Source organism: Larus michahellis, chromosome 2 (genome assembly GCF_964199755.1).
Source record: "Larus michahellis chromosome 2, bLarMic1.1, whole genome shotgun sequence".
Lineage (NCBI taxonomy): Eukaryota > Metazoa > Chordata > Aves > Charadriiformes > Laridae > Larus > Larus michahellis.
The window spans coordinates 24,249,018-24,265,379 of record NC_133897.1 but is presented as its reverse complement, the minus strand read 5'-3'; the positions used below and the strand labels follow the sequence as shown (position 1 = coordinate 24,265,379).

General features: G+C 43.2%; 1 protein-coding gene across 1 annotated transcript in view; it reads right to left on the bottom strand.

The window, feature by feature from the left end:
- Positions 1 to 16,055, bottom strand: part of NMT2 (N-myristoyltransferase 2) — a 32,338-nt gene extending 16,283 nt beyond the window's left edge. Inside the window, exons 1-3 of the mRNA XM_074574582.1 lie at positions 15,714 to 16,055; positions 7,325 to 7,460; positions 1,705 to 1,849 (exon numbers count right to left, since the gene is read on the bottom strand). Coding sequence (XP_074430683.1) covers positions 1,705 to 1,849; positions 7,325 to 7,460; positions 15,714 to 15,823 — 391 coding nt within the window. The 5' untranslated portion in view covers positions 15,824 to 16,055. The remainder of the gene's footprint in view (positions 1 to 1,704; positions 1,850 to 7,324; positions 7,461 to 15,713) is intronic.
- Between the last annotated feature and the right edge of the window lie 307 nt (positions 16,056 to 16,362).

Here is a 16,362-nt window from a genome sequence, read left to right as displayed (position 1 = left end):
TTCCTGGACTCCTTTGGCCTTCAGGACTGCCTCCCAAGGGACTCTGTCAAACAGCTCCTAAACAGGGAAAGTCTGTCCTCCAGAAGTCCAAGGTAGCAGGTCTGCCAACCCTGCTATGTAGTTCTCTGAGAATCGAAAACTCTATCATTTCATGATCACTATGCCCAAGACGGCCTCCAGCCATCACATCACCCATGAGTCCTTCTCTGTTCACAAACAACCGGTCTAGCAGGGCACCCTCCCTAGTTGTCTCACTCACCAGGTGTGTCAGGAAGTTATCTTCCACACACTCCAGCAATCTCCTGGACTGTTTCCTCTCTGCTGTATTGTATTTCCAGCAGGCTCTCATGTCTACAGAAGTGCTGTAACCTGACTAACCTGAGCTGAACTCCCGGAATGAACTGCTCCACAGACACCTGAATTAGCCTGTAAAAGCTTCGTTATGGCCAGAGTATTTTTTTAATTTACACAACTTTTTTCAGCTAGGCTCTTCCTCCACCTAGGCAGGATTACTGTGACAATTACTACCATTAGTTTACAGAGGTATCTGGATAGAGTTTGTATGGAGAGGAGCCAGGGCAGGTCAATTCAATCCAGTGAAAACTATCGCACACCGGGACTTTCTCTGGACTTCTCTATGCAGGGAAGTCAGGGAGAAATGAGATCACTGTGGATTAAGCTGTAGAAATGGATCAATGTGAAACACTGCCCTGTGGAGAGAGAGGAGAGTGCTCCTGTGCTTTAGACTCTACCTTATTTCTGCTTATTCTACACCTGTCTCCAATGCCATGGAGAGAAACCTGCAGAACAGAACAATGACAGCTATTGCACTGAGACTGCTTTACTTGTGGACTCCCCAAGTTTCGCTGGCACTGAAAAGCCACAACTGCTTAACTTGAAGATAACGAAGGGGGAAGAAGGAGGTTCAGAAAGCAATTCAGAGAAAGCAAGAGAGCCAGCAACTACCTTCTCTGACAAAGACTAAGATTTACCAACTGTGTTATCAGGGATCAGATCAGTATGAAAAGTAATCTGACAAATTCCTTACAAAATTAAAGGCAAGGAGAAGTCACCTCACCATCTCACTTGGTACCAAGAACAGAGAACGGTCTCTGAGAAAGCACGTCTTCAAAGTAGTGTACTTTGTGGAGGATGCACATGAACAGCAGTAAAAGTGTTCATGCATGAGAGAAGCACCATTATCCACTTACAGCTGCATGAAAACAGTGTAAGCTACAGCAGAAAAGTCATTATCTCTGAGATACCAAATCTATTATTGAAAAAAAAAATATTAAGGGAAAATAAATAAATTTTAAAATAAATAATCAAAGTTTACTCTTTGTCACCACTTCAGAGTTCTTATTTTCTCTGAAGTGGAAAAGACTTCTACATTCTGTTGTTCAAGAGTTCAGACCTAAAATATACAAGGGAATGCTATTTCAGTAGCATTTCCCATTTTTATAGAGAATATCAGAATGAGATTTATTAATACCATATTTTGTTGCATATCATGGAGGGGGGGGGAAGGCCAGCAACTTTCTTAGAAAACATCAAGAATTCCACATAAACTACACAAAAGATTAAGGATCTCTACCACACACAGTCCAACTTCATACCCACGTCAGAAAACATGCCAGACAGCTGGCACACTTTCTTTTACTGGTCAGTTACACAGATTTTACGATGAGGTACAGTTAAACTTACTAAGTTTAGGTACAGGTTGCGTATCCCAAAACTGGTATTTACGTTTGGTAGCCTCATCAATATTCTTTGCTGGGCCTTGGCATGCAGAGAGCAGCTCCATCGCTCTCTGGATGTCTTGAAGCTTCTGCATTGGAATGGCTGGATTCTGCACACAAACAAACAGAAGAGGAAGCTTGTTGAGTATGTTTACTTTCAACTAGTTGTACAAACATGTTCATTTATTTTACTGTTATGTATTCTTTCATATACTCTTCTCATCATGGTTACTTTAGGTATAAGCTTCAGAGGCAGGAGCGTGGAAAGTCAGGTGGGCAACAGACAAGCAGCTTCACAAAATACTTGGTAGTTTTGACTTAGTGCTTGCATTTAACCATGAAACTTCAGAGTTTTTAACACAAATACTGCAGCATTAAGGCAGGGTACCAGTATCACAATAAAAAGTTTTGTGTATTGTCTGCCCCACACACCTGGTAAAATACAATAAAACAGCAAAAAACAGATCAGCTTAGATATCTAACAATCTAAAGATAACCACTGGTACGCACAGAGATGTTTGAAGTTGTACTTAACACATACAGTATAAAATAATATTTAAATTCAGGATGGTTCAGTATTTCAGGTACACTGTATTGCTACAAATATCCACTTTTCAACCTTAGTTATATTGTGTCTGCCTTGTAGCAGATTAGCTTGCAACTATTATAGTAGGTACCTTTCTGCATTGCATCGTGTGTTAACCATCTTGCCACTAATGCCAACTGTGCCAACACTCACAGCTAAGGATAATTTTAACTGATAAAAGCAGACAGACATAAAAAACCCAAACTTTCCACTAAAAAGCTGAAAAATCTTTATAGAAAATTTATTTGAAAAGCATAAAACCTAAGGCTAAGTTTCTAAACTGAGCTCTTAAAACGCTCACCTTTGATCTTTCTGAGTAAGCGTAACTGGAATAAGATTTTTTTACTTGCATAGCAAAGTGCAGAGGAATAATGGTAACAGACTTCTAAATCCAGAGGGATTTTTCTCTCTCTCTTTTTAAATCTATTTACTTGGCTTTTTTATCTCCCAAGTGGTAAGTCCTGTTCTGAGCATTACTAAAAGCATGCTTGTGCTCAGGTATTTATTGCACTGCAGTCCTGGAAAACATTTGAAGGAATAGTCTCAAATGGATGGGAAAATTTTAAGCAATTCTGCATAGAGATTTCAAGCCAGACGTTTGTTTTGCTGTTTGTTTTTTTTTTTTTACTGACTATCAATGGATCACTATTTCTATATTTCATTTTCTTTCTAGGATTCATGTGTTGAAAAACCGCCATACATGTAATAATGATGTAAAGCTTCATTTGGATGGGCACCTGCCTCTAGTATCCCCAGTCACAAAAGGAATGAAACTCCTTGCCTGTAGCTTAAGCAGGCTATCATTTTCTATTTATAATAAAAACTTGTACTCTCCAAACATTATGCAATTTCTTTCATTATTTTAAGTATTGCAAAATTTTACCTGTGAGCATGCTTTAAACACATGTCATCTGAGTAGCTGTGAATTAACATATTTACACATTTTAGAGCAACACTATTGTGGCATAAAGAAACTGCCCTATTTCTAGATCCATGATTAGTGACATAACTTACTTTTCTCAACTAAAAAAATCAATTTGTCTATTACACACTGGCCTGATACAAATACTTCTAATGCCACTAGATAAATTCTGAAATCTTATCAGTAGATTATGAAATCATACATAAATATTGACATACTGTACTTTACTTTGTATGTTTATTTTAAGTCTCTAATGTTTTTTCTACATTAAGAAGAAGAGAATAGAAAATCTAAAAGAAGATACTAGGTTCTAAAAAGATCTTACTAGCATATGTAAAGTAAAAAGTTCATGTTCTGATAATAAACACAACATGGCTAGTGACATCAGGAGGAATCTTCTCTCCTTTCAGCACGTTCAGAGATCAGCCTGGCTAAGAAGTTTACTTTCAACCCCTTTTGTTTTCCTGTAATGGAAAGCAAGAAAAACCTACACAGAATTTCACATGAATTAGAAAGAGTGATTTTGTTTCATTACAGTTTAGGGGAAATATCTCCCCACAGCAAAAGACAGCACTGTTGTGCAACAGGGCTGAGGCAAACAATGCTTTTTTTGCCTCGGTTTTGGTGACAAGATGTGACCTCAGACCTTTGATGTCCCTCAGCCTTGCAGCCAAGTCTCTGGGACTCCCAGTACCCACAGCGGGAGAGAAAGTTAGGGACCACTTAGCAAACTAATCATGCACATGTCCGTAAGAACAGACTGGATGCACCTGAGGGTGCTGAGGGAGCTGGCTAATGTTACTGCAACTAGCATCTATCAAGTCTAAAAGGTTATGGCAATTGGTGGAGGTTTCTTATGACTAGAAAAAGGGAAATGTCACACCCATCTTCAAGAAGGCAAGGGGGAGGATTTTGAGAACTTGGGAATCGATATTGTTTAAGGATCTGGACGTGACAAGAGTGCTTTCTCTGTAAGTTCATAGAAGATGCCTAGTTGCGAAGAATGGTTGATACACTGGACCAGAGTTGCCATTCAAAGCTACTTTGACAGGTTGCAAAGAGAAACTTTAAGACTTTTGACAAAGGCAAATGTAAAGTCCTGCATCTGGGATAGAAAAAGCCCATGCAATGGCAGAGGCCAGCATCAAGTGGCTAGAAAGCAGCTTTGCAGAAAAGAACTTGGAGGTCATGGTGGGCAGAGAGCTGAACATGAGCCAACAGTTCACTGGCCAGCAAAGGACAGCTGCATACTGGGTTGTACCAGTAGGACCGGCCAGCAAGCCTTCCCCTTTATATGGCACCCCTGAGATCACATGTCACAGTTTTGGGTTCCCTGTTACAGGGAAAACATTGACATAGTGGAGTGAGTCCGATGACCGGGGGGCTGAAACACGTGACGTACAACGAGAAGATGAGAGACCTTGGTTTGTTCACCCTTAAGAAGAGAAGTTTAAGGGAGCAGGAAATATCTTATTGCTGCCTAATGGGAGGATGTAACAAAAACTGAGCCAAGTCTTTTCAGAGGAACGCAATGATAGGACAAGAAACAATGCACACAAGTTGCAAACCAGCAAAATCCATTTAGATATACGGAATTACTATTTTTTTAACCACAAGTGTAGTCAACCACTGGAATAGGTTGCCCACAGAGGTTGTGAAGTCTCCATCCTTGGAGACCGAACCACCTGATCTAGCTGGATATGCTCTAAGCAGGAGGTCGGTCAAAAGACCTCCAGAGGTCCCTTCCAATCAAAGTTATTCTATGAATATGTTGTGTAGACCATTGGTGATTACAATAATGACTGGTAATATTGCAAATCTGGCAAGCTTCATTTGTGTCAATGTGGCCAGTCTACATCAGCAGGACTTTTAATGGGGAGAGACCAAAATCTGGTGAGATGGGCAGTGAAGTGCCCTAAAGATCATTCTAAGCATACAATGCTAACAGGCATTTATTGCTGTGGCTACACTCATGCCAGTGTTCAAAAAGACCAGTATCACAAATAAGGGAGGGAGAAGCCAAGGAGACTCACTGTTCTGCTTCTCTCATCTTCAGATCTTTTTTCAAAACCATTTTCAATGAGTTCAGAAGCCCCACTGAGTATTATCTGATGATCTTGCATATATTCTCTTAAAGGTAAGCTGCACAATGTCACTTTCCTCTAAAATATTTTTTAAACCCCTTTTCAACCAAGAGCAAGAAAATGCTAAAAGTCTTTTTTCTCTCATGCACCTCACATAGCCCAAGGAATACAAAAATCTAAGTATCAATTGAGGAACAGAGAAAATAAATATATCGCTCCACACTGAGCCAGATCAGTCTAAGATGCTTTCAAAAAATCTAGAACAGGAAAGTTGTCCAAGACAAGAGAAACTTGCCTAGTTATCAGTGTGTACACCTGGAAACAGCAGAGAAAGTGAAAAAGAATGAGCCCACACTGATGCGTTTGCAACTAGAGAAAAGTGGAAGCCATATAAGAACAGTAAAATGGTTTAGCTGCCTAGAGCTCAAGAGAAAGACTTAAATAAGAGCTTTTCCTTCATGCCAATAAAAGAGAAAATTTTGTAACCTTACTAACAAACTGGCTAAACTTCTTATGACAGTAAAATAATCACGAAGAGTGCCACCCCAAGTACACAGCTTAGACCAAGGACAGGCTTCCACATTTGCAAAACGCATCATGCCAGAGCGATGGTGCGCAAGGTTGCAAGGTGCTGAGGACGAGAATCTTGCATGCGAAAACAAAAAAAAGTGAAGTAGCTTCCTTTTAATGCAAATAGAGGCAAGATATGGAACAATAAGTTTAGTCACCAGAGAACCGAGGAAGTCCCAGGATACCGCAGCAGTGAACTATGTCTTTATGTTAACATTAAAATTGACCTCACTCCAATTGTAAAGAGTTTGAGGTTACTTGGTTATCACTTGCAAATAGTCGTCTTGTATTAGCAATTCATGCCATGTGCTTTATAGAAACACAGTATCAAAACACATGGTGAGATGAGAAAGTACTTACGATCTCTTTACATATTGTAAAGTGTCCCCTGTGCCAAATGTGCCCATTCAAAGCAACAGGGGTGACACAGAGAAGATCTAAAGGGACAACACAAAATCTATCAGTATGTTAACGAGCCAAAACACAACTTTTTTCCCTAATATTAGTTGGTAGCCCCAATGTACTTGACAAATCTTACAGGATGAATAGTACTACTGGTACAACGGTGTAACAGTCTCCATGTTAATCTGATAAAGCAAATATACCTACTTCAACATGCTCAATGGCCCATAAATTTTCTTATCATCATGTTATAAACTTCAGTTCTCAGGCTCGGATTCCTCTTAAGATAAAAGCTGTATGTTAGAAAAGCCACCATGTCATACTATTCACTGTTCATTCAGAACACAGTAATCAAAAAAAAAGCACATAGACAATGCTATTTTATCACAAAGACCACAAAGATTGTACATCCTCTCAAATAATTTTGCATTCTTATTTACAGCGGAGACCTTTCAGATGGCAAAAAGTTTCTTCAGTCTGTTATCTCCATGTTAGAGATCACCACATTTTACGTAAGACAACATGCTGCTCGTTTGCCCAAATGAGACACTGGTTAGCACAGCAGTTACACCTTCCCCCTACTGCTGATGCTCACTATCAGATAACATTAAGCTGTACAAGTTACTGAAACTGCACTAAGCCAAGTTAGACAGTGACTAAACTAAAGGCAATTCATCAAATACAAAATCTATTTAAAAGCCTTATCACTGCAGATTCAGATTCTCTGCAACTAAGCTGTCACTAGCCTGATTTCTAACTGCTGGAAAAGAAAGACAAAACACCTCCTCCTCTGCTTTTCTCACAGTACATCACTGGGGTGGTGACGACGACTCTCCAGCTAACTTCACACAGTCTGCAAACACCAGGTCTTACCTTGCTTCTGTCTCTATTCAGGACAGTAACCATTTACTTAATTCCGATGTGTTAAGGCAAAACTACCAACACACTTTTACAAAAAGCAACACACAAATTAAATTAAATTAGAAGGCAAGCACGAATTAAAACAGAACCAGGCTCTCACTTTTGAAGGCTGTTGAATTTTAATCTCCTGGGAGTCAGACGCAGAGTCTGATTTGGTGCCTCCAGAATTTGGTTTCTCCTTTTTTCTCTTCTGCTTCTTTTTCTTTTTCTTCGCTCCCAAATCTCCTCCAGGACTTCTGCCAGAGATTCAGAGAACGTGCAATGAGAAAAATCAATACCACTGAGCTTAAAATTCAGAAAAAGTTAAATATGGAAAAAACAGCATTTTAATATGAAAAACAGCAGTTTGAATGTGAAGAAAAGGCAAGGCAAAGGAAGGAAGAGGGGAACTGACAGCACTGGTGAAAAACTTCCTGCAAGTGCTTTCTAATTTGTGTTACACTCACACCCCAGCACAACCAGGCATTTTGACACACTAGTGTCAAATTGTGACACTATATAACAGCCAGTGCTCTTGCTCTTCTCCAGGCCATTACCCAGCACAAACATGAAACGACCAAATTCAACAGAGTTTGGAGGAACTCAGGAAAGTGCAGGAACTGAGGAAAGTAACCTCACTGGAAATTCAGTAACTATTAGTGGCCCAATATTTTTTCCCCTTCATGTTCATGTTCAACCATCAGGCACATCTGAATTTGATAAGAATCCAAACAAAATCTTGAACACAGGAAGTTCCACCTAAACATGAGGAGGAACTTCTTTCCTTTGAGGGTGGCAGAGCACTGGCACAGGCTGCCCAGAGAGGTGGTGGAGTCTCCGTCTCTGGAGACATTCAAACCCGCCTGGACGCGTTCCTGTGCAACCTGCTCTAAGGTGACCCTGCTCTGGCAGGGGGGTTGGACTGGATGATCTCCAGAGGTCCCTTCCAACCCCGACCATTCTGTGATTCTGTGAAAAACATTCTGTTTTCAGGAATTTTGTTTCTAACTTAAGTAGTGATTAAAGTCTTGCTGAAAACTCAGTAAGGAACAACACCAAATATTTGTGCTTTAAAGCAATAAGTACAATGGGGTCAACTTTAATTAAAAAAAAAAAACACAAACAAAACCCCCATCATATTATATATTGCACTTGCAGATTCTGACATATTTTCATTATTGATAATACGTCTTTCTTCTTTAAGGAGATTCTAATTTGACCAATAATCAAGACACAGAATTAAGATTAGAATAAAATTTGCGAAGTGTGGGAGGTGTTGGCAACTCCCAGACGGAAGGCAAATAAGCAGGCAATGAGTCAGTTAACACTGAATCCTCTTCAACAGGTTAATCTCCCAGCAAAACCATACATACATAATGGAGCTCAAGACAGATACTGGGGTTTGGGGGGCTTGGGTATTTTTCACTGGAAAAAAGTTAATGCAACAAACAATTGTTTAATTCTGGAAGGAAAAAAAAAATCAAATATGATACTGTCAAACCAAAAGAAAAAAAAAATCAGAAGAACAATACTAAAGTTATTAAGATCAATATATTTGCAAGGGCCATGTTATTCACTGTAACATGCTCACTTTCAAGATTATGATGCCCAGTCTTAGCATCTATACTCTGGCCGAGCTGAAGTCGGCAAGAAAACACCCAAATGTCTGACTGGGAGGCCAAAAGCCTGCAATTAATCAAACATGCAACTAAACAGAGACTCATTTTTGTGAGATCGTTACTGTTCTCTAGAACAGCCCGTAGTGAAAGATCAACCCCAAGAAGTCCTTAACTTTCCACAGTTACATTGGGTTAAGTTATGCTCCCAGAAAGAGGGGATGAGTTACAAAAGCAGCACCCTCTGGGCTACTCAAAGGACAACAGTGTAGCAGACCAAACACTCACACAGCACAGAGACAAGAATTTGTAGGACTTACTAGAAGTCTGCAGCAACAAAAGGCAGAGTTGTGTTAAGCAAGGCAGGGAAAAAACTTTCTGCTGCAGAATGAAGATACTGCCTGATCACCTAGGTGATTCTGTTAACAATTTCTATATTCTCAGTTTAATATAATCAAATTTAAATCTATTCAAAGGCCTGTATACCAAGCTGACACTCTGTACAGAATTTAAGCACAGAACGGACCCAGAGGCCTGGTGAGAAGTTATAAATACAAGAGAGTAAAAAAAAAAACAAAAACCAAACCAAACAAACCAAAAACCAAACAGGTACAACCCTAGGACTTCATCACCAAAACAGATACAAATACTAGGGAAAGCGATTTCACCTTTGATGAGATTCATTTAATGAGGTGAACTCCACAAGCTTTCACCTTTACCTCTAACATCTCACATACAGCAAACAAATGATGCCACCGCGTCCTTGAGCTGACTCCCAAAGGCTTTTCTGTTAACATTAAGTCTACGAGGAATTTCAGCAAATGCCGATCTCGACAGGCACCTTCAGCAGGCACCGAGCCCCGAGTCGCACTGGTGCAGCTCGCTCCTCTTCTTGCCTTTCAACAGTAGCTGGCCCCAGTTACACCACAGAGAAATTCTGCTCACTGGGATTACCTAAGGGTCAATGTTTTATTTAGTTTGGTGAAATAATGAACAACTGTACTCCAAAAAAAAAAAAAAAAAAAGTTTGGCAGCTATGGAGAAAAAGTAGTTTTGCCAAGCTTTACTAATGTTATCCCCAGTTAAACTGTACTTTTAGCAGGATAATCTTAGTTTGTTCTTTGACCAGCTCAAGGTCTTTTTCATATATAAATGCTTATTTTTTTAGCTGTGAAAGAGGAAAGATGGGACTAAATTCCTGTAAAAGATAGATGGTGTTTAAAACTACTTCTTTTTTAAAATCTTCCAAAATCTCAGTCCCTGGTTTATGACCTTCAGGTTTAGAGTTTTCACACTGCCTCTTGAAAAAGAAATACTGGTATCTTTGTCTGACAAGTTATCCAGGGACCGTTCCAGAGCAGTTATAAGTGTACAGTCTCCTGCCTGGGTCAGTCTTTTTTTACTGTTACAGTCCACAGAATGTAAAAAGAGGATTTAAAGAGAGATCTACTTGTCCTTCAACTCTTTAGGCATGCCTGCAACCCAGAGATTTGGCAGCATGCAGAAATTTCTACTGAGTAAACAGGTTTGTCCAACACAAGTTACAACCAGAGATACCATGCAAATTAGGGCAAAAGCTAAACCAAAACATCTCAGGATTTCTTCTCCTTCCCATACTCTGCCTTGAAAAGAACCGAAAGGTTCTAGAAGTGGGACTGAGAATGACTAGGAAGGGAGGAACTCTGTTGTTCAACTTGTAGTAATTATGCTGGACACAACAGCACAAAGGATTTGCAAAAGTAATGAGATTAAAAGCAAAAACTCCCATTAAAAGCTTTTCTCTTAATTAAACAGTCTTGTGTGCTGACTAAGATCTAAGTTCTCCTTTGTCTGGTCAGATACATTGTGTGCTGTCATCATACAGGTGCATCTCAGTCTTAGAAGTTTGGAGGAAGAAAAAAAGTTTCCCACTTCTGTGAAAGCTGACCTTTAAGTGTGAAATCTCTTTTGCTGAACTACCCTGCTACCATCGAAGCGATACAACTCGGAGTGCAGGTCCCACACGGAAAGCAGGAAAAGGATATGCAACTCTGATGCTACGTCTAGCTGTCAGGTCAGGAAACATAACTTTTTCACACATCACATCAACGAATCTGCCCCAGTCCAGCCCACCGCACAGACCACAGATGGTTATACTAAGAAAAATATTCAACGTTAGACTCGCGGAAGATTTTGACTGTGTCAGTCTAGTAGAGACAGGCTTATACCAGGAGCACTTCACCAACAGGAGGGCAAGCCTACACACTGAGGCTTATACCAGGAGCACTTCACTGACAGGAGGGCAAGCCTACACACTGAGGCTGAGGTATACCTAAGTGCAGGCATGGTCCAAGATATTTTTAACTGCATCCACGATGATGGTTTTGTCAGTCTGATAAGTAAGAAAGGAGTGAGGCCAGCACAAAAGTGACATGCAAATCAAAATTCAGCTGAGACAAAAGAAGAGTCAAAAGACCTTGTTCTGCCCCTGAAAAGACAACCTTGCCACAGAAACAAGCTGTGGCTATGACTCTGAGACAGTCACTTAGGCCCACAGTTTTATGATTTTGTCTGCAAGATACAAATGTGAGCCCATGATCCCACCCACATACCTTTCCACTTATGTACACACATCTGGTGTTTTGCATAAATGTGAAAAAAGACTTTTGCTTCTCCCTGCATGTGTTGCCTTTTTTTTTTCTTTTTAACTGAAAAATGGGGATACTTACTGCATTTGGGGAGGAGTGTGGCAAAGGCAGAGAAACTTACTTTGTGGAGCTCTGAGCAAAACCATGAAAAGCTGAGATGGAATAATCAGGAGGAGCATGACAGTTACCCTACTCAGGTGGTCAAACTGTTTTGGCTCTCTTGATTTTGATTTCTCTTTCCCACTGAATATTCGTGTTATTTTAATTGCCTTTTTGGACCCTAAATTCTGCTTTAGCAGAAACAGCTTTTTGTAATATCAACATCTGTTTCAAATTACATGGAATGGTAATTTTAAGTTAGCAATTTCTCAAATTTAAAACCAAACATGTACTTCAGATGTTTATTTTTAAGCTGCAAAGGCCCAGGCCTATGGGGAGGTTTTGCCTTCACAGTATTTTTTCTCTCTCTGCGAGTAACTGAAGTTGCAAAACTACATTTCTGAAGATGTTATACAGATCTTTTTGATCACAAAAATCAGATCTCATGTATATGGGCAAGACTCCAAAAAAAATTTCAAGGTAGTATTATTTATACTAGGACTGTCCTTGGTTCATAAAGAAAATGGAGGCTTAGATGCAAAGGGCCTCCCCTTGCTGTAACAGACCACCACCACTTCAAGAGAATAAGAAGGTCCTGACCAGAAGGGCTTATGTCCTTCAAATTCCACTTACTAAGAAACTACCATTACTAACAGCCTCTCTGGACGAAGATTTCATTTGCATACATTTCAGTACTTGGAAATGCAAGTTTTTTGAGCATGAATACCTAATAGCAACGCCTGAAAACCTAACCCAACAGATATTCCTAAACGCTCTGTGCATTTCCTCTGCCTCCCCCTTCAAGTCCGTAAGGCTGTACTTCAAGATGTAAATCTCACCTGCTAAAACTAAACACTGCCTCCTGTACCTTAAAAATATTTATATTTTTTTTAATCTAAAAGTAGTGCTGGTTATAAAGTTGCCATTTAACAGTAATCAAAGAGGTATACTACTAAAACACACAAAGTAAATAATTTGTGAGGGTTGGGGGGAGTTGTTTAAAGGTCATACTTTTTCCTCATCTGTTTACTAAACGTTCTGTGGCCAAAGCCTTTCTGCCATTGAGCATAAGGAGCTATTTAGGATGAACTGAGACCTTACAAAGCTAGGCTCATCAGGGTAGATTCAGGTGCAATAAATACATTTTTTCTACATACACACTAACAAAGCTGTTTTGTAAACAACACTTTATTATGAAACAGAACAAGTACAAGCATAATGCATATAGCAGGAGCAAGCTGCAGACAGAATAGAACAGCAATGAGTCACACAACATACATAATCCTGCATCTAAAAAACAGGAGCAGAAACAGAGGACAAAGACATTTGCACAGTTGAGAGCTATAAAATGGTATTTTCTGCTGCAGTCATTCAGTGCTCAAGCACATAAAAAATAGCAAATTTAAAATAAATAAATAAATTCAAATTCATACATGTATATACAAACCATGGGGTTTTGTGGTCAGTATTACAAGGACCTATTTTCAAATGCCTAGAAACAGCTTGAAAGTAACTCCATTTACAGAGCAATCCTACTAGACACTGACACACAACACATATTCTACCTCCCTATAAAAAACTTAAGGTTAAAATAGCATGAGATTAAATACGGATCGGCAGCAATGGAGTCCATTCAGAATTTAGCAAGTCAGTTGACACAGTCATAGTCTCAGTAACACTGCTCATAAATTGCTTAGGTATAGAAAACCTAACCTAAAAGCTCAAAGCAAACTTTAAAGCTACCTCAAAAATTAAAATACTATGATAGGGAGAAAACAGGGAATAATTAGGGTCCTATTACCAGGGGTTAATCTCCCAGATCAAGAGTAGACCTTTGTGTTTGCTGTAATGTAAGATTTTTCTTTTCATTTGATGGAATTTGTTTGAATACTTCAGCCTGCAGACAAATAGTAGCAAACAAGATTCTCAAAGATTACAGGAAAATAATTCAAAGTCAATATTAGATTTCATGCATCAGAAACATGACACAAAACTGACACTAATATTTAGAGGCTTTTTTTACTGGAATGATCTACCACTAATTTAATTAAACTTCATATTACTTGGAAGCATTCGCTTTCTTATTCAAAGATGAATGAAGCAGCTTCCTTGAAATACTCATTAAAATACATTTGGGATAGTCAACAAAAACAAGCTTTGGGGAGAATAGCATACAGCTCACAGCTGCAGTAGTTGTCCCTCAGAGCTCAGCAAGATCCAAGTCGGAGCAGAGCAGCAAGCCGCGATTCAGAACACACCGAAATGCAATTCTTTGTTCCCCGGCTGCTTCTTACACACTGCTTCTGCACTCGCTGTCACAGCAGCCCGAGCACATAGCCACAAGCCCAGCTACACCGCAGAGGGCAGCTACAGCTCGGTCGCGCACACAAACAGAAGAGGAAACTGAAGTAGAAATAAGGTACAAATGAATTCTAGACAGGCATCACCCAGCTATCAAACAATCTGGCCTGGCACGTCAGGTTGGCTCCTACGAACAACAATAAATAATAATTTGCTGCTCTTAGTAGTGTTACTTTTACATATTTGGGAATCTTCGACCGTGGCATATCCATGCAAACATAACAAAACACCCATGATAATTAAAAGCTATTTCATTCCTTTATAATATCCCAGGTTTATATTACTACAATTATTTTTGACACAACTATTCTAGCATGCATGCCATGAATTCACTGACAGAGCAGCAAGCATCGAAGTTTTCCCCCTTTCCTGCCTTTTAGACAAGTCAGTCACCTAAGTCTCAGATTTCTCTTGCCACATTTAAGATGCAGAGCTGCTTGTTGCCAAGCAAATCCTAGGGGCAGGAGATGACAAACAGCATACATCCTCAAACATCAATCACCTACAGAAACGCTCTCAACCAGATGAATCAGAAATTCATGAGGAAGGTATTTGTGTAGCAGTGTATAGATTAACCTATTTCTATTTTAGGTTACTCCAGCCACTCCTAGTTGCGACAACAAAGCATTTTCTCCACAATCACATTTTCTAACCACGCCGAAAAAAGCCAAAAAAGTAAATTTAAACGAAGTTGTTTTTTAAAACGTGTTCCTCCCACTTCCCTACCCCCAAAGCCTCTAACTGCAGAGCAAGCCAGACCCTCGGCACCTTGTGCCTGGCCGGAGCCACACTGCATGCCGCGCAACGCCGGACGGGTGCGAGGGGCCGCGTCCACCCGGCTGTCTCTCCTGTCGCCTCCCCGAGCTACTGGGGACTGATCCGCAGCGTGGCAAGATTTAAGACACAAGATTAGCGGAGAAGGAACTACAACCAGAACCACAGCGTCTGCTCCGGCCGATGCTTTTTGGTAAAACACGCGCTCCACTCTCCATGGCGCGGCGCGTGGATCGAGCGTTAATGTTTCTTTTTGGACAATAGGTGACGTTGGGAGGAGCGTCCGCAGGACAGAGGGACACCAGCGATGCCGGAGCGGTCCCCGGGACAGGGAGGGGGCGCAGGGGTGGGGGGCGCCCGCCGCGGGGGGTGACCCCGGGGACCCGCCGGGCTGCAACCAACCGAAACAAGTACGGGAGCAGCGGGGCATTTCCCCAGAGCGCCGGGACCCAGCACGGGAGGCTTCCCAACGGCCAGAAGAAACAAGAAAAGGCCTCAAATCCTGGGAAAGCACAGACAACGAACCTCCCTTAAGGCCCGCTTTTAAGGCCGGTGTCCGGCGGGGAAGCGCCGGCCCGGCCGCCCCCCTCACCTCAGGCCGGGGAACCGCCGCCTCTCCCTCCCGCGGAGGCCGCCCCCGGAGTGGCGAGGGGAGCCGAGCCGTGCGGCGCGGCGGGGCGACAGGGTCCTCCCCCGTCCGCACGCTGCCGACTGCGGCGGGAAGGCGGCCCGGGAGGAGGGCGCGGGGTTCCGCCGGCGGGGCCCCCTCGGCTGCGGGCGGCGCAGGCGCCGTGGAGGAGCGCCGGGCCGGGCCGGGCCGTGCAGGCCGCCCACGGGCTGACAGGAGCGCCCCTCGCACGCCCCCGCTCCGCTACCCACCCTGCCGCGGGGGCGAGAGGAGCCCGGCGCGGCGCGGCCCGGCCCGCAAGGCGGCCTCCGCAGCACCTCCAGCCCCACTGCTGCCGCGGCGGGAGAGGCGGGGGCTGCCTTCCCGGGGCTGTGCCCGCCCGCCCGGCTCGCAGCGCGCCCCTACCCCTTGGCGTGCTCGGCTTCCTCCTCATTGTCGCCGTCTATGCCGCAGGTATCCTGGTCATCCAGCTCCAAGCTCTGCTGGCTGGCCGCAGACTCGCTGTCCTCCGCCATCACGGGGGAAGGAGGGAGGGGAGGGGGCGGGGGCGCCTATGAAAGGAACCGGGGCGCACGGGCAGATGCAGTCCGGAGGAGCTCCCTCTAGCTGCTGTCCTCCCCCGTGCTGGCAGCGGCAGAAGAAGAGGCCGCCGGGGCTCTTCGGCCGCTCCCCGCCGCCCCGCGGGGGACCGAACCGGGCCGGGCCGCGGGGATCTCGGCGCCATGCCCCGCCCCGCCCCTCACACCCGGGCGGCGCCGCCCCCGCCCCCGGCCGCCGCCTGACCCCTGGTAGGCGACAGCCAAGCCGCCTGCCCTGTCTTACTTGGGCTTCGGGGCCCCGTACCGGGCCGGCGAGGCCCCGCCGCCCAGGGGGGCTGCGTCCCGCCGCCGGGGGAGGCCCGAGGCCAGGCCCGGCGGGGGCTTCCCCGGGCCGCGGAGTCGGGGCCTGCAGGGCCGCCGAAGGCCCGGTCGGTGGGGCGGCGGCTGCCGGGCCTCAGCAGCCTGGGAGCCCGTTTTGCCATCTCCCTCTGTGCCCTTCTCGCACCAGAAATACT